General features: G+C 38.6%; 1 protein-coding gene across 1 annotated transcript; it reads left to right on the top strand.

Annotated features, from left to right (window-relative positions):
- The first annotated feature begins 248 nt into the window (after window positions 1-248).
- Window positions 249-14501, top strand: TOP3B (topoisomerase (DNA) III beta). The gene is made up of 17 exons (XM_009700686.1): window positions 249-329; window positions 1084-1215; window positions 2218-2324; window positions 3760-3834; window positions 4736-4932; window positions 5387-5543; window positions 6642-6755; window positions 7668-7758; window positions 8070-8224; window positions 8460-8565; window positions 9785-9931; window positions 10621-10794; window positions 11601-11729; window positions 11984-12133; window positions 12578-12678; window positions 12921-13122; window positions 14009-14501. Exons 1-17 carry the CDS (start codon window positions 260-262, stop codon window positions 14488-14490), a joined length of 2589 nt encoding a protein of 862 aa, XP_009698988.1. The 5' UTR covers window positions 249-259; the 3' UTR covers window positions 14491-14501.
- Window positions 14502-18838: the final 4337 nt, after the last annotated feature.

The raw sequence follows: 18838 nt of genomic DNA, 5'->3' as shown, positions 1-18838 counted from the left end.
GGCGGGCCCGGGCACCGGGGCTGCCAAGCCCCGACGGGAGGGCACTCCTCCTCGGCCGTGAGGAGCGGCAAAATCTGTCACTGTCTTTCTGGTCTTCGTAGATACTTCTTTACTGGGAGTGTTTTTGAGGTAAACCTGTTTTATGCTCGCTTTCTTTAGGCTGAGAATTGGGTTTTGCTCGTGAGCTGCACGCCGTGTCTCTGGTAAACCCAAACCGTGCTGTTAAGCCCTGTGGCGCCTTGTGTCTCGTCAGCTGAAAATGAAGACTGTTTTAATGGTCGCGGAGAAGCCTTCCCTGGCTCAGTCCATCGCCAAGATCCTCTCAAGAGGTAGGAAAGAAAGCGTGTGGGTTCAGTCCTGCTTGTTATGCTGCCAGCGGCAGAGTCGAAGTGCTCTGGAGTGCACAGCCCAACTGAGGAGATAAGCGTTAGCTGCCTGGAGGCAAACTGCGTGATGCCAAGGTTACCAGATTTTGTTGTAGATGAACTGAGGTTGAGAAACACCTTGGTCAGTTACTTGGTTGACTTGAGGCAGCTGCTGCCTGGGAATGGTGGCCTAGGACAGGTTGCAGTTCATAAAGAACTGGGTGGCCCTTCACATTCTGTTTGTTTTTATGGGCTGATGCCTGTTCAATTTAAGAGTAAAAGAATCTGGTTTTGATATTTTATGTAACTGTAGTGTGCATTAGTGCATATAGTTTCTGGAAAATGCCAATCAAATAGCAAGTTGCTGTTCTGAGGTTTTTGAAGCTATAGTAAAAATTTTATAGATCATGTAGAAAATAGAATGAGTTGATTATAACGGTACTAGTTTAGAAAGCTGTATTTTCATAAGGATTTCCTGGTGGGAGGGAAAGGATGGAGGAGATAATGGATAGTTACGATTGAAAATGAAATATGCTCTAAAAAAGGTCCAAAGTGATAATTAACTGAAACAAAAACTTGATCAACCAGTAGAATTTTGTGATCAGGAAGATCCTAGCTGTAAGGTCTAAGAAAAGGGAGATGTCATTTCACACAAAATAACTTATTTCCGTAGTTGTTTTTTTAAATCTTGTTAATATTTATGATCTTATTTTCACAGGAAACATGTCCTCTCGCAAGGGACTGAATAGTGCATGCTCTGTGCATGAGTACACTGGATCATTTATAGGACAGAGTGCCCATTTCAAGATGACATCTGTATGTGGTCATGTCATGACTTTGGATTTCATAGGTAATTGTTTATAAGGTGTTTTGACTGATATGGCTTGTAGAGCTGTTAAGGACTTCTAATAGGAAAATACTGATTGTGGAAATAATTCAGGAAGAATTTTCAGGAGAGAAGTAGAGAGAAAAGGAGGATGAAAAGATCACATGTGGTCAGTAGTTCTTGATTTTCGTTTCCAGTTCTCTGGCTGACTTCTTGCATGACCTCGGTTGTGCCACTTACCTTTTCTGTATCTGATTTATATCCCTGGAAAATGAGGGGAGATGAGGCTTAATTTGTTTACCTGGAAAAATGTTTTGGTACTTCAGATGAAAGATGATTAAAAAATGCAGAGTCCAAAAGGATATTTTCTGAAGCATTGTAGTCTATTAGTGCAAAATAGAGATCTGGTAAGGATTATGCACAAAGATTCCTGTCACTAACTTGCTTTGAAGTGTGGGACTAGTCATGTGACTACTCTGTTTCCTGTAATGATAATTACCTCACAAGTTTTATGAATTTTGAGTTATTTGCACAGTGCTTTAAAGAGGAACGGTTTCGTGTAATTGCTAAGCAATGGAAACGAACAAATGCATTGATATGAGAAGGTGACACAGGATGCTTTAGGGCTGAGACATAACTGGCCATAAGTAATGAACAGTAAAACAGACTGCAGTGTGCGTGTTGTATGTGCACTGTGAAAACAAGGAAAAATAGCCCCCTCCCCTTGGCCTGATGAACTGATTGTACAACAGAAAGTGTTTTAATAGCTCATGTTAAAATTTCTGAAAGGTGTGCAGTATTTCTTTTTTTTTTTTTCCCCACCTTCGTATGTCATGTCTCAAAATGATAGCTGCAATTCACATAAAAAGTTAAGAGGTCCCTTGATATACAGTAAAGCAAGATCTATTAGGGTAGAAAATTTTCCAGTACAGATTTTGAAAGCCAAGTGTTTTGCAAAGTAACATGGTTTGTTGTTTTTTTTAAAATATGTCTTTAAGGCTCTACTTAATATACTTTGCTTTTCAGGAAAATATAATAGCTGGGACAAAGTGGATCCAGCAGAACTTTTTAGCAAAGCTCCCACAGAAAAGAAAGAAGCTAATCCCAAACTGACCATGGTGAAGTTTTTACAGGTATTCTTTCTTATGATTAGTATTTGAGAGAGATCTTTTTGTCTTGGCATTCTTTTTCTTTAGTTCATCTGGAGCATATTTCATGTTCAAGAACTCATTGTTCCTATTCTTCCTCTGTAGATACACAGTAATGAGACCTATTTTGAGCCTGTCAAGAAAAAGAAGGGAAAATATTTTTTTTTTTTTTTTTTGCTCTGGAAAGCAATAAAAATTATTAATAAATTTGAAAGAGTGATGTAGCATTTTGCTATGAATTAAGCTTGCTTTCTAAAAAAAAATTCTTATAAGTTAGTTAGCTTTATTTAAGAACCAGAAGTATAACCCTCTTCCAGCCCTTGGAGTGTGTCAGTTATCTTCACTTTAGTATAAAAAATCGTGTCTGTCTTCACAACAGATAGTTTTCTGTTGGAGGGTAATGCCAGAGGACTCTGTCTTTAAAACATTTGTTACATATCTTCCCTTTACGAAGGCAGACAGGCCGTCTGGTTGTAGTGTTTCTCACACTGCAGGTTGTGGAATGTTTGATTTAGCAGATCTATTCACCTGCTTCCCAAAAGCGGGCAGTGTTTGGCGGTACGTTGTACAGTATGCTAGAGTTCTTCTAGGGCCAAAAAGAAATGAGTACATTCCTAAATGAGGATTTTCTTCCCTGCAGGAAGCAGCTTTTTGTCACAGTTAGATCTATTTTATTAATTTTACTGGTTCTTACACTGTCTGAAATAATTGCCTTGTTGAATTCACTTTCGCCATTGCCTTCTGAGTTTTTTGACTGTTGATATCCTGCTCCTCAATGTTGGAGGGTTGCATGCATGTTTTGCTTCTAACAGCGAGTGCAAGGCATGGCTTGTAAGTGCCTTCTTTAAAATAAATGTATGTAGGTTATTGTTCACTCTGCACATGTACCCCTGTGAGAGGAACGTGGTAGTTTGGTTGCTTTTACAAAATAATACTGTTTCAGAAAAGGCAAGTATATGTGGTGTAAAATTGATTTTTGTCAGATAAATTTAGACTTCCTGGTGTCTTTATGACCTAGGAAAGTGTTTCTTGCTCTGTTTTTTGTTTTGTTTTGGTTTTTTTTAATGCTGTGGAAATTAAGGCACAGGAAAGGGAAGGGACTGTGCCCAAGGCTGCACACACAGACGTGGCAGTTTCAGGAGACTTCCACTGCTATAGAGGTATGCTAATTTTTTTCAGGTCCTGCTGCAAAGCGTCTTGTAGACAGACTTAGGGTCTTATGAAGCCCAGCTTGCTTCTCTCTTCAGCCACTGTTTAAGTACCTGGAGACTGCTTGTCACTTCTGCTATATTCTTCCAATCCTTTTTCTCACCAAGTAAATTATCTCTAGTACTTTAAAACAGAAACAAAAAGTATACTGTTAGTGAGGAGGTAGGTATTCTTTTCAGTTGCTGAAGAGCTGTGCTAATTTTTCTCACAGGTGGAGGGAAGAGGCTGCGATTGTATTGTCTTATGGTTGGATTGTGATAAGGAAGGAGAAAACATCTGTTTTGAAGTAAGATTTCCATTTTTAAGACTTAAAATACCATAATGTATTTGTCTGTGACATACATCACTATCAGTGTATTATTTTATGAATATACAGTAAAATTCAAACTAAGTTGAATGAAGTTTTAAAGGCATGGAAGCCCTTGTCCTAAGATGTCAGTTAAAGAGTATAAATCAATTTCATAGATGTTGCTCATCTGAAGTGAACAATAAAGTCTTTTAAATATTAGAACATTCCAGTGCTTTGAGTATTGGTCTGTATTTCACAGCTGGAGTAGTTATTTTGCTGTCCTTATAAAACTTGATCTCTATTATCTTTTGTTCATTAAGCAATTGGACACTTTTGCTTTTAGGTGTAGGCTTGCCGCAGGACTTTGGACTCTGCACATAAAAGATATATTACTAAAACTTTGGTGTGCAAAGATATGTTTTAACATCCTATTATCAGAAGTCTACATGAAGGATATTTTTTGGTTTTTTTGTTTAAAGAAGCATATTTTATTAAGTAATTGTTTTAAGTTTTTAAAATACCACTGTATCATAACTGGGCCCTGGCAATACATAGAATAAACTCAGATAGAGACTGATACATATTCACCAAAAGGTGCTGCTGCTGCACTGGTGAATGTTTTTACACTTAGCTAAGAATAGTGCTTCACTTCCAGCAGTTGCTGTTTAATCAATAACTCCTTCAATCTTACCGATTCTTAATACACTTCTGAGTGGACAGACAAATACTGCTCTTGCTTTTCAGTTAGAATACTGGCATGACATCTTACTGGATTAAGAAAGTAGTTACATATCAGCAAATATTTTGTGGAGAGCGGGGTTTTTTCCTTTAGAGAGAAAAACTGACTTAAGCCCTTACCTTTCAAATACTCTTAAAATATGCTTCTGATCTTCGTTAGGTTCTTGATGCTGTTCTTCCCGTTATGAACAAACCTCGTAGCACTGAAAGGACGATTTATAGAGCTAAATTCAGTTCTATTACTGACACAGACATCTGCAATGCCATGAATCACTTGGGAGAACCCAATCGCAATGAAGCTCTTTCAGTGGATGCCCGCCAGGAGCTGGATCTTAGAATCGGCTGTGCATTTACAAGGTGACAGCATAGATTACAGACAGTTTTATGAAAGGTTCAGGGATACTGAACTCTGTCCACAAAATATATCTCAGAACTCTAGTGGCTAATTCTGCTCGGCACCAAACTGAACAATTTTATGCACAGATAAATAAAAAGTAGTAAAAAATTGTGTTATGGCTTTAACTGAGCTAGGTAAAGTATGATTAGCAACTATGGTATAATCTTGTTTTATGATATTCTCCCACACTTCTTTGGGAATAAACAGGATTCAGTGAGGCAAAGTAATTATGACTTAATTAGCTGTAAGAGATGATATTTCTCAGAATGCATTTTTCCTAATGCCTGAATGATTTAATAGATTACTTACATTTGTGTGCATAAGTTAATGAAAACTTTTACTTTTCATGTGAATGAGGATATTAATGTACTTGTTCCTGGGTGGGTTTTGTTGGTTTTTTTTCCTCTCTCTTAGGTTTCAGACTAAGTATTTTCAGGGGAAATACGGGAATTTAGACAGCTCCCTCATCTCCTTTGGGCCATGTCAGACCCCAACACTTGGATTCTGTGTTGAAAGGCATGACAAAATCCAGTCATTTAAGCCTGAGACTTACTGGGTGTTGCAAGCTAAAGTAAGTTGTACAGTACTTGTTTGTATATGAGGAAAATATATTTTTACCAAAGAAATGCATTTATATTTTCATTTTATTCATTCATAAATTTGTAGCTGCTGACAAGAATTCACAATGCCTGCAATTTGCTCGTGTTCTCATTCAGTTCACATGTGTGTCACCACTCTCCAAGAACAGATTCCAGGATGTCAGTTTTGTATTAAAGTGATTATTGTCTGCTGCTTATAAGAATTCTTCAGTGCTAACCATCTAAGCTTAGACTCAGCCAAAAAGACTATTTTAAATGGTTTTCTTTTGTTCCCTGGGGTCCTTGGACTGACTGTGTTGTTGTTTTGAATCCAGGAATTAATTAGGCTGCCAACAAACATTGGCATTGCTGAGTATTGGAATTTTAAAGCAAATAAAATGCTCATTGTGTTAATTGGCAGTTGAGTCCTCTGAGTACTTTGGCAGCTTATAGCAGTTTTATAGCCTCGCTGCTGTCCAAGCTCTGAGGGCAAACCAACATGGTTTTACTGCTTGTGATCACAAGGATTTTTTAAACAAATAAGGGATAGATGGTAAACGGTTGCCATTTTTAGATTTTAAAATAAAACCAAGATGAAATCTGGTGTCTACTGTCATCTCTTTTCTGATGTGTCTCATGTGCGTCATGCTGGGAAATATTTGGTGCCTGTTTTTGGAGAGTTTTGTGCTTTCTTATATTGGTTGCTTCATATTTATATTTGTACATGGGACTTAAAACATGACCTAGTTACAGTTTAATACAAATGATTGATTTTGCTAAATCAAAGTGGTAAACTTTGAATTTCTACCCATTTCAGCCTTTACTGTTCCCAGCACTGAAAACAAGAATAGTATTTCAGTTAACTGCAGGAATAATTCCAGTATTCCCCTGACCCCAGAACTCAAAGTATTCCATCTCTCTCAAAATCCCCTGTGAAAAAGAGTACAACTGCATGTTTGAAGCACATGCGTCCTAGTACAGGTATTATTAGGGTTTACTTGCCCGATTATTGTTGGAAATGTGCATTCTTATGCTTCTAGAAATAGAATTGGTGGGAATTAGATTTTTTTTTTTTTTCTTTTGTCCAATAGGTAAACCCTGAAAAAGAAAGTTCTCTCACTTTGGATTGGGATAGAGTGAGAGTGTTTGATCGTGAGATTGCTCAAATGTTCCTGAATATAACAAAGATGGCAAAAGAAGCAAAGGTAAGAATATTTACTAAGTGTCAGTAGAGCCATATTTCAGATAAAGGAAATACCATTAAATATTTCGTTTGCTGCATATTGGGGGTTTTTTATTTGTTTTTATTGAAGAAGAGTGTAGAGTATCTATCTTGGTTTTTACTCTATTCAATGTTGTGTAAATGAGAATAAAAGGCAAGAGATTTTTTTATTGTAGTTCATATGATGCTAGTGTGGTCATCTCAGCAGAAGCCCCTTCTTAATATTGACTTTGGAAATGATCATCACTCATGATAGGAAGTCTTCATTACTAAACCTGCTAAGAAATACTGTTCGGATCTCTCCAAGCAGACCTCTTATTTCCCATGAGACATTGTGTAAATCAGAATTTAATTACTTATATGGCAATATTCCTGCAGTTAAATTTTTAATCATGTGTATGGTATAGTTTTTATAGCCAATTAATTTCTAATTCTGCTCTGTTCAATACTTGTTTGACAGTATGTTTGGATTTAAGTGCTTACAGACATCAAGATTCAAAGACTGCATGAAGCTTTTAAAGATCTGGATCGTTATAGTTAGGAGCATTACTTGGAATAAGCACTAAATCCTTGTAGCACCGAAAGTACGTGCTGCTGAGGTAAATGGGAAGTGAAGATAGCAATAAGCTACCTTGCTGCATTCCCAGTTACAGGCCTGGTCTGGTCCGTAGCACAAAGGGACCTTAGGACTGTAACTTTAGAATTTGGTATAATTATCTCCAGTCAGATTTTCTAAAGTAAAAATATATTGGTGGTTACTGTTTTAAGAAAACAAAACAGATATGACAGGAATAGATAATGGTAGGTATACCACATGTTTATAGGCATGATTGAAATTATACATCTACCAATTACCAAACTTCAAAACTTTTACTGGGAAAATGCTATTTTCTAGGTAGAATCTGTGAGTAAAAAAGAGAAGGTGAAGCAGAGACCACTGGCTCTGAACACGGTAGAAATGCTACGAGTGGCCAGTGCTGCTTTAGGTATGTGTAAAAGTTCAGATTTTCACACTGTTTTAAAGCAAAATATTTTGGCTTCTCAGAAATAATCAAGGACCTCAAATACAGTTTGATACCCTCCACTCCCTATAATACATCATTTTGGGGGAAGGATCAAGTTTAGAAAGCTTGTCAAAAGTGAAATGTTGGGTAAGATCAAGGTGACAAAAGTCTTATGGAAAGGACAAACCATGATTTATTTAAATGCTTTGATAAAATATACTTTCAGATGCAGCAAACAATTCATAATCGCAGTGATGTGTAGATGATTTTTGTTTTCTCTTATCGCATCTTAGGAATGGGTCCACAACATGCCATGCAAATAGCAGAGCGTCTTTATACTCAGGGCTATATTAGCTACCCTCGAACAGAAACTACCCATTATCCAGAAAACTTTGACTTGAAAGGATGTTTGAGACAACAAGCCAATAATCCTTACTGGGCAGAAACTGTGAGTACATGAAGCAAAACCTGTACTAACAGATCATTTTCTAGTCTGTGTTTTAGAATATATCTTACTTGGTATATAATGACCTATAGGTCTTCAGAAACAATAACTATCTGTAATTGCTTTTATTTATGGATGCTGTATTGTTACGGATTTGATCTGAAAAGTTTCTTGACCTGCTAAGAGAGACCTGTTGTCCGCTTCAGCCAGTCTGTTTTCTCTCGCTTCCTTCACCCAGGTAAAAGCATTGCTCTCAGAAGGCATTAATCGTCCAAGGAAAGGCCATGATGCAGGAGACCATCCTCCCATCACCCCAATGAGAGCTGCAACAGAAGCAGAATTAGGTACAGCCAAATTCAGTAGTGTTGGAACACTGTGTGAGGAAATGAGTTCCTTGAGGTATTGGAGCCAGTTTGAAAATCTCTGAATTTCAACAGAAAATATAATTATTTGAATGGCAGGAAGTGAAGAGAGAGCAGACTTTATCCTAACTTAAACTTCTGGTGACAGTGAAGTTCGGAGCTGGTCTGTTCTTCAGTAATTGATCCTAGGGACCATAGTACTGCTAAGAAAAAGGAATAGTGAACTCAACAACTTAATGCCTGCTTTCTCTCGGAGAAATTTGCCCCAGAATAGTAGCTTCCAAGTATTCAAATTTTATTGTGTTTTTGTGCTTGAAAGTCAAACTTCAACTGCGTTTTAATTTAGTCTCTATGGTTTGTGGGTTTTATATTAAAATGTAACATTTGACTTTCTGTACACTGTGATCCCTCAAAAAAGGATTTTAAGGTTGCAAGAAAGCGTAGTGAATGTATTGTGTTGTTTATTAGGAATAGCTAAGATTGTTGTAGAAAACTGATAACTTCTGATTTTCATGAATTGGTGAAATAATCTCTGATAGAAAAATAAATGCTTTAAAATTTTGAGTAATTGTATAGGGTACCGAATGACCATATAAGATTTTTTTTCTTTGTATACACAGCAAGATGAAATACGCAAAGCACAGGACTAAGAATTGGAAGCTGTTCCTAGCCGTGTAACCTTTGAACTATTTCCTCTCTGTAGACTGTGAATAAGGAAACTTTGCTTTGAAAATTAACCTGTATTGGTGTTAATAAGTAGTATTTTAGAGTGATCTCTTGCAGGACTTTAAGCTGCCCAGTGTGGCAGTTGCCACTAGAATCCCATTTTAGGATTTAGATTAGGGTGTGATCTCCAGTGGCACTAAGCAGTAGATCGCTTTATTTTTGTTCATGTCTTTGTTTTTGCTTTTTTAAAAGAAGTCTTTTCTGCTTTACCCTCTCATTCAAATGCATTGCAAAATTGGGAGATAGGCTGGCTAAATTAGCAGTCCTTCTCCAAGAGCACCTGCACACAGCTGATGTCTGTATGACATGATGATTCCAGAGGCAGGAAATTTTAAAGGGGAAACTAGATGGACTTTTGAATGTTATTTTCTTATAGGTATCGGTTTTTCCTGTGGAAATCTGGTACCTTTTAGTGCAGATTTTACATACAGCTGCAGGGCTTGACTTCTGTGGGTAAGATGTTGTTTGTCCTCAGGTGGAGATGGATGGCGACTATATGAGTATATAACTAGGCATTTCATTGCCACTGTCAGCGCTGATTGCAAGTACCTACAAACCACCATTTCTTTCAGTATTGGCCCTGAACGTTTTACCTGTATCGGAAAAGTGGTAACTTCACCAGGTAAGACTAACTAGGGAGTAAGTAGTTAGCGACAGATTTGTGGGTTTTTTTTCCCCCCGTTAATATATTGGAAGGATATAAAAGTGAAGCTTTGGAGACAAGTACAATTTTAAAGACATTTTTTGAGCTATAAAGACCAGAGACCAAATCTTTGTCTTAATTTCCATACTTCAATTACAGTAGAAAAAGTCTTGTTTTTCATGTAGTAGTCTCAAAGATTTAATGCCACATTTGCCAGTGTGAAGACCAGTCTTTTTACACACAGCAAATGCCTTTTGGGGGATAAATTACACAAAGGCAGATTTTTTTGGGGGGGGGGGCCTCTGCAAAAAGAATGTGGCACCACCGCTGAGATTTTTATGGTAAGCTGGCCCAATAGTCCTTATTATGTTAATATGACTTACTACTTGTATTTCCTTTTTAAGAAACTCTTCCCATCCATTCTGGCACTGTGCTTTCATCCAAAGCAAATGGATCTGATGCAGTGTAGTGAGAGATATCATCTTGTGATACTCTATTTCCTCAGTATTCCTAGCCTCAGTTTTTTTCTACATGGTATGGCAGACAGCATCTTAACTTTGATCTGTATAATGCAGCCCGTGTTCAAATTAGAAATGTATACCTTGGCCTTTGGAAAGCTGTGAAGATAAGCTGGCATTATTTTTGTTTGTTTGTTTCTTTACCTCCAGGGTTCACAGAAATTATGCCGTGGCACAGCATCCCATTAGAAGAGAGCCTTCCCCACTGTGAGAAAGGAGATCTTTTTCCAATTGGTGAAATAAAATTGCTGGAAAAGCAAACCAGTCCTCCTGATTACCTGACAGAAGCAGAACTTATCACTCTGATGGAAAAGCATGGCATTGGTAGGAATTTGCTTCACTTACGTTATCCTGTAATACATCCACCAAGAGTGCAAAGAGTCTGAATCGCTCCTCTGAACTATCTCTGTTGGTAATGACCTTTCAGTTTTTATTTGAATAGGTACAGTAATAATCTCTTTTTCTCTTTCAAACCACAATGCCTGTAGCTCCTTTTAGCAGATGGTAAATAGTCTCTTCCCCCACATTCCTTTCCTTTTCTTATCTTTATTCCTAGTTTCTGGCCAAAGCAGTATCTTTTCATAATACATGATTGTCATTTCTCTATCAGAAAGAGCGGATGTTGTATAGAGGAATGCATCTCCCCATTCTTAGGAATGACTTCTTGTCTTTACGGCTTACTTCAGCTTTCCTGGCTCCAGTAATCCTTATATATGTTATTATGCAATTTACCACAATACTACTTTTTTTTTTTCAATCTGACTTGTTTTCTTTGATGCATTTTCATAAATTTGTCCAGTCAAAACAAACATAGTCTCTTACTCCTCTGTGTTTTTCCAGAACAAGTGATTGTGAGAATAGGTGTCTTCCCAATAGTAATTCCTTGGAAGAGATGAAAGATTAAGGTTAAAACATATGTTTTGAGCTTTTCGGAACTGCAAGGGAACATAAGAGTTACTAGAGAGAGAAGTTATCCACTGGAAGTTGGGTAACAGTAAGAAGGTATCTGAATTTTAAGCAGTCTCAGGAGCCCTATAATTTGACATAAAACCAGAGAAGTCAGAAGTGAGTAATTCAATGAAAACTTTGTTTTGTTCAGGATGGATATATTGTTTTTCTTTGTGTGGCAGGAACTGATGCAAGTATTCCAGTCCACATTAACAACATTTGCCAGCGAAACTACGTCACAGTGGAGAGTGGTCGGAGACTGAAACCTACAAACCTTGGCATTGTTCTGGTTCATGGTTATTACAAAATAGGTCAGTTAAAAGATCTTCCCTTTCTATCCTCTTACCTTCTTTTCCCTTCAGTATGTCAAGGGCTGTTGTCACTGTATAAGTAGCATTTCTGTCTCAGATGGTGCAACTAGGAAAGTACTGCTAATTCCAAAGACTATAATAATTTAAAATTGTTTGTTTATTTTGGTGTCAGTTTATATATGGACATTTTCTTCTCCCATTTTTGATCTTTCATTGCTGTTTCTCTGTTGCTGCTGTCTCTGGTTTTCTGTTAGATGCAGAATTGGTTCTTCCTACAATCCGCAGCGCTGTAGAGAAGCAACTCAACTTAATAGCTCTGGGTAAAGCAAATTATCATCAAGTCCTGGAGCACACCCTTGACATTTTCAAAAGGAAATTTCACTATTTTGTGGATTCTATTGCAGGTAAAATTTTTTACATGTGAAGTTCCCTACAATTACTTAATTGTTGCAAAGATGCTCGTAGAAAATACTTATATATTAGGTTCCTGTCAGAGGTTTAGGCTTACTGAAAAGTTGTGCCAAGACTGGAAGTTTCCAGTCAAAATAAGTTGCTCTCCAAAGGAAATGGACTGAGTCGTGGCTCCAAAACTCTACTTCAGATTTGTTTTTTGACCATGTAGTGGTGAGTTTTTGAAAACTTCAGACTAGCTGAAGTACTTAACCTTGTATGTTTGTGCATGCTCAGTACAAAATGCTGCATATTTAAAAAGTCTTTGTAAACAAAGAAGAGCATTGTGAATAAAATATTTTAATTCTCACTTCTTCACAGGTCTTGTAGATGATTTTGCGCAATGTTCCCTCTTAAGAACTAGAATTCTAACATAAATATGATTAACTCTTTCGCAGGTATGGATGAACTGATGGAAGTATCTTTTTCACCCTTAGCTGCCACGGGTAAACCTCTTTCCCGCTGTGGTAAATGCCATCGTTTCATGAAGTATATTCAGGTAAATTCACCCTTATGCTTGGAACTTAAATTTCACTTGCTGGCAGGCTTTAAGTAGAAACCCCTTTTCCAGTATTGAATTTGGATTCAAATGTGGTTGTCAAGAGTGCATTTCTAAAAGAAAAAGCCTGATGAAGTTTTTCCATGGGGAACAAACCAGAGAGCAGCCCCAGTTGGATTTACTGCAAGTTCTGAACTCTATTGACACTACCGTTGTTCAGGAGATTTGTATTCTATTTCCAGGCCAAACCAAGTCGTCTTCACTGCTCTCACTGTGATGACACCTACAGTCTCCCACAGAATGGTACCATTAAACTCTACAAAGAGCTGCGTTGCCCCTTAGATGACTTTGAGCTGGTGCTGTGGTCATCTGGATCCAGAGGAAAGAGCTACCCACTGTGTCCATACTGTTACAACCATCCTCCCTTCAGAGACATGAAAAAAGGTAGGAATTCTGTAAAGATGCAGGGATCAAACTCACTTGAAATGAATTAGGTGCAGTCTATACAGTGTGCTTTTTAGCAGTTTTTAATCAGCGTTGCTTAGTATAAAGTGCTGTTCAAAAATCAAATTACAGATACCTAAAATTCACGTCAAACTCGCTGACCGAAATTTATTAGTTAACTCATTTCTGAATACTTCTTTTTCTTTATAAAAGTAAGAAATTAATTTTTGTGCATGCACAGTAGATGACCTTCGTAACACTCGGTGTGCAGGGAAAGACACTGAGATTCTGACACCTTGCAAATTGGAGTATACTTGGTATGGATAGGACTATAGATTAAGACCTCGTCTTGAGAGTGTTTTCATACTGAGCTAGATGATGTGTCAAAAGCTGTTGAAGGATATAAGAAGAGGTAAAAGTTGCAGTTAGTTGGGTAACTGTGAGACCAAAACTCACTCACAGTAGTGCTTTGAAGCTCTGAGTATCAGGAGCTTTTTGGCATCTTTTTATTACCATCTTTTAATTCAAAATGTCTTGTACTAACAGTGTATAGTGCAAATATAAAATAGCAGTTAGTCAGGAGCCATACTTTAATTGAAAACATATAAGTTTTCATCGCTAATGTGTCCAACCTGCTTGTACTGTACACTGGCAGTATCTGGCAATTCTGAAAGCCGTTATAGAAAAATTTTTGAGCAAGGGATTATTCTGAATCTGTGAAAAGGCAAGTTGCCATTTGGGGAGTGGTTCCATTCTTTAGTGATTTAGAAAACTTACATTAAACTAAGCTGTCCTTGACTTCTCTGTCTCACTTCCTCCGAACTGGGTAGTGTGGGTACTGATATAAAGGGTTGATTGTGGTATGGTTTTACTCTTCTTCCACCAGGAATGGGCTGTAATGAATGCACCCACCCCACGTGCCAGCATTCTCTTAGCATGCTTGGAATTGGGCAGTGTGTTGAATGTGAGAATGGGGTTCTGGTGCTAGACTCAACGTCAGGTCCCAAGTGGAAGATGGCCTGCAACAAATGCAATGTGATTGTGCACTTCTTTGAGAATGCCCACAAAGTCCGAGTGTCGCCAGAGACCTGCGACTTGTGTGATGCAGCCCTTGTGGACGTAGATTTTAACAAAGCCAAATCTCCTTTACCTGGTGATGAGACCCAGCATTCAGGCTGCGTATTCTGTGATCCTGTGTTTCAAGATCTGGTGGAGCTGAAACATGCAGCCATGAGGCACCCCATGCACCGTGGGGGACAAGGAAAAAGGCAAGGTCGAGGAAGAGGTAAAGGCCGGAGGCCTGGAGGAAGACTCAATCCAAAGAAACCCAAGGACAAAATGGCAGCTCTGGCAGCTTACTTTGTATAATGGCCACACAACAGAAAAATAAACTTCTTATAAAAAATTTGTTTCCTTTGTAAGTTCGTTTTTAAGTATTTTTGATCTTCACTGCTTTCCTGTTCTTAGAAAAGTTAAAACATCTTAGATTGTTGTACGCCTTGAGTTAATCACAAAACAAATTCTTCTGGATGATCAGTAACTGAGTAAGCCTTTAAGCTTTTAATTGGAATGCATTGGTCCAAGTAGAGCTCACAAACAGTAGGGAGACTCAAGAAGTCTACCTAGAGTGTTACCTGTGGCTGGTAGAAAGGAAATGCAATTTCCCTCTTCCGTCATTTCTGGGGCCTTTGTCAGCAATACAAGTGTCAGGAATATAAGAGCTGATTAAGATTAGTGTTATGCTGCTGTAGTCTTTAGGTGTGGAATGAGACTTCTTTCATACGACTTTGAATCTTCAAAAATAATAAATTATTAGTAGCTGTCAGATTTCTAAATTACATCTGCAATAGCAAGAGCACTACTTCAAATCTGTCACTCTGGTGCATAAAAGAATAATGTCAAGAGACAGACAAAATGGAAATTATAAATGTGAAGGGGATTATCTGCCTTGAGCAGTGTTTCCCAAATTATGGTCTGTGCAGCCAGGTTAGTATCTTCTGGTCAATGGGCCCCAGTTAAGTAAGACTTCCTCCCGCTGCTGGAGGACAGATAGAGTACCCATGTTCTTTTCTGCAATGTTCACACAGCTGATGATACCTGATCAAATACTATTTGTGCTGTCTGTACCCTAAATTGTCATTTCAGTGTTGGTTAGTTTTGCCCTCAAAAGGAGGGTGTCCTCATGTTTTTGTATCGAGCTGTATCTAACCACTGTGGCACTGGGTGCCACATTACAAAATCTAATTGTACAAATATATAATACTCTCTCCTTTCCTTCCATGCGTGCATAGCTGATCGTGTCTGGTCCTCTGGTCAAGTACCATTTGTATCATCTATACCCCAAAACAGTTTCAGCGCTAGTTGTGGTTGGATGGGAGGATGCCATCGCAGTTTTACGTGGTGCAAAGGCTACTCCATTTGAACACAGAATATGCAGAGAGCAACTTGACACATGATTCACTGACAACAGAGGGGGAAGACAAGTCCCTACAAAAGGTAATGTACAACTCTGCTGTTTTAAATGGCTCAGCGTGTGCATTTACTGAACAAGAAAACACAGATGAAACGCCACAGCCCCAAGCCTGTTCCTCTCATCAAATGTTTATACAGTTAACAGCTCAAACATGAACTATGTTTTAATACTTTTGCGTAAAAGACCCAGCCATAGGTAGAAGTTTCTTTCTCTAGTTCCTGTTTGGTTTTTTTCCTAAATATTAAATGTTCTTTCTGGTAAAAACAAACTGTCTCTGCCTCTCCCTTAACCTGGAGTGAGTAGCTTCTTTTCATGTTTTAAAGATCATCTTGCTGTAGTGTCTCAGAGCCATAGATCATAGCATAAACTATAATAGCTTTCAGAGTGCTTGTATTGATTCAGGTGTTCAAGTCCTCTCTTACCTCTGTAGCCTGCTTGGTACACTAGGGCACTGCTCTGAAAATACCTGTGTGCCCAGCTAGCTTCTGCTGCTGAGAACTGGCTGTTGACTGGGATTTCTGTGATACTTGACGGTGGCCCTGGAAGTGTGGGAGACGTGTCATTAGTCATTCTTCATGGCGTTTGAGTTGTGTGAGAACACTTTCTCCAAGCATGGCTTTCATTTTGGCCATTTGCAGACAAACTTTTGTTTGTAAAATCTCTTTGCTGTATTAGCTCCAGTGGAAATAAAGTGCTGGGAACTTTCTCTCAACTGCTTAGAATGAGCTGTTTATGTGTTCTGGCAGATCTCAGTGGCTCCCTTGTAAGTACCACAAATGATAAAGTTCTTTCTGATATGAACAGTTGTTCAGAACCATCTGTGCCTATGCCTGAGGGATGAAGGCGTTGGTTTTGTGCTGCAGCAGTGGCTGTGAAAGCTTGTTCTCCTTCTGCAGCTGAGCAGCGCAGGGTGGCCATGGCCTGGGAGAAGGCTGCGCAGTGCAGGAGGTGCCACAGTGGGCTCTCGGTGTTGTGGCCTGGCACGCAGGCTGGTGGTGGCAATGGTCTCCAAAGTGGAGTGGAAAGAATGCAGAGGGGATGCGTGCTTTGTTTCTACTTGAAACTTAGAGGCATGTTCCTGGGATTGCTTTATAAGGTACAAGAGAGCAAGAAATTTCTTAAAATCATGAAGTCCCTGGAGATGTGCCTCTAACATTAAGGTGAGCACTGCATGTCTCATGTCTACGGTTCTTACTGCAAAAAAAGAAAGAAATTATTAAATAAATTTCTTCTACTTCGAGTTTATGTTCCATGGGAAAATCTTGGGAAAGCTTTTATCATTTAGGAAGTTACCTTTCAAATAGCATCATTCACTCAAGAGAGGAGATTGGTTTGGCTCCCATAGCTGATGAAAGAATAAAAATAAATTGATCTATATGATACAGCTGCACACTTGTCCCTGCTGAGATGGCACTAGTGTGCCCTAGGAAGCTTGCTTTTGTCAGCCTGGGGAGAGGGAAGTAGCAGTTGGTCTCCCTAGAAGGTTGGTGCCAAATGACAGACAGTGCTCAGGAGTACAAAGAGGATCGAAATAGAGATTGTTTTTTTTTTTGATCCAGTAATTATTTTTGTATGGAAGGAAAAAAGGGATTATATCTCTTGATAGGAGCAGGGAAAGAATACAGTACAGACAAAGAGCACCTGTCTGACAGTGATCAGTGGCCCTTTTAGGGCCAGCAATACCGAAGGGGGGATTTCATTCCATATCTAGGTTGCTCTCCTAAATCATTCAACTATTTAAAACCAATTTTTGTTTTTTCAATTGCCAGTAGGGAGTGATCATAGCAGGGATGTTGCAGGATACAGGCTGCTATAGTTTAGCACGGGAATACAAAGGAAAGAGGTGAGAGAAGAATCTCCTTAACTGTAATGGCTTAGAAATCTCTAAAAACCTCTGCAGTCTCTGTTGCTGAACAGAGTTAACTTTGTGCCCAATGCTTCAATCTGGCATGAATCCTAAACTTGTACTAGGTTCAGTTTTTTTACTCAGATCCTTCACAAAACTGAGCATCCAACCACTGAATTAAAAGCTTGCTTAAAACGGTGTAGTAGTGGCCCGCTCTCATAGAGATCCCATAACTTACTTTTACGGGATCCTCTGTGAAGCATCCCAGTATAAAAAATAAGCAAGTTTTGAAAGCATTAACTATGCTTCCCTTTTCAGAGATCTCTTGTGATTTTGAAAAAAGGTGAAGTATATTGTGTTTGCTAGCTTTTTCAGTAGAATGGGGATGGAACATGAGCTAACATTGTGAAATAGAGATGTCTGAGAAGGAGAAAACAAGAAATCAGGATACTGCAAATGGTTGCATCAACATTATTTCACTGAACACATACTAGTGTTTCTGGGTAATGTTTTCTTTGTCCTGGCTTTGCAGCATCTGGTACTTACTCCTTCCTCCTCTAAAAATGTTTTATTATATCCAGTTACTCCTGGAAGGTGTTATAATGTAAGGACAGAATCCTTATCACTCTCTTAATACCTGAAGTTAAAAGGTGTTTCTAGCTCTGCGTGCTGTAAACTGCTGCTGTTTGAAAGATATGTCATCTGTTCATGTCTAGCTGTTTGAATATTGAGGAGGAGATGGGGAATACAAGTAGCATTAAAGATGTAATTGGAGGGGAAAGACTTTTGAGGTTTGGGATTGTGGGTTTTTTTTCCCTCCAAACTGAATATTCAGGTTAATATCTTGATAGAGCTATTTGTTTAATACTTCCCAAATTAAAGGCCCATGTTTTACAGTATTAAAAATTGGAAAGCCAGAAGACAAGGTAATAAACTAGAGTCCGTTTTTGGGAAAGACTTTTGCCATTTCTGGGTTGGATGAGACAAATGAATGGCATTGTGCTTTGGTACCACACGTCAGCAAAATTACGCTGTTACACAGCTCTATGTGAGGCAAGAAGGAAAGGGACTTTAGCTGATATGCTGTAAGTACCTGAAAGGGCCTAAAAGATCTAAGAGTGAGGTTAGTGCAAGTATTCTAGATGCCTGTGTCCTATTAGCCTCACTGGGGGTGTTGTTACTGTATTCTTCTGCAGCCTTTTTTTATAGGCATTTCGGTGGGAATGGCCATAAAAAGGGATTGTGAGTAACGAGATGGGGGGGCGGAATTGTCTCGGTGAGTAAGTTTGGGTGAACTTGTAGCCTGTGCACCCTTCCCAGCTGCAGGAACCTCTGTGTGTGCCTTGTCAGGACGCGTAATCCTTCATAATCCGATGTAGAGTAAGTTAGTATTTTAG

Source organism: Cariama cristata, unplaced genomic scaffold (assembly GCF_000690535.1).
Source record: "Cariama cristata isolate BGI_N322 unplaced genomic scaffold, ASM69053v1 scaffold6455, whole genome shotgun sequence".
Lineage (NCBI taxonomy): Eukaryota > Metazoa > Chordata > Aves > Cariamiformes > Cariamidae > Cariama > Cariama cristata.
This window is presented reverse-complemented; position numbering and strand designations above follow the sequence as displayed.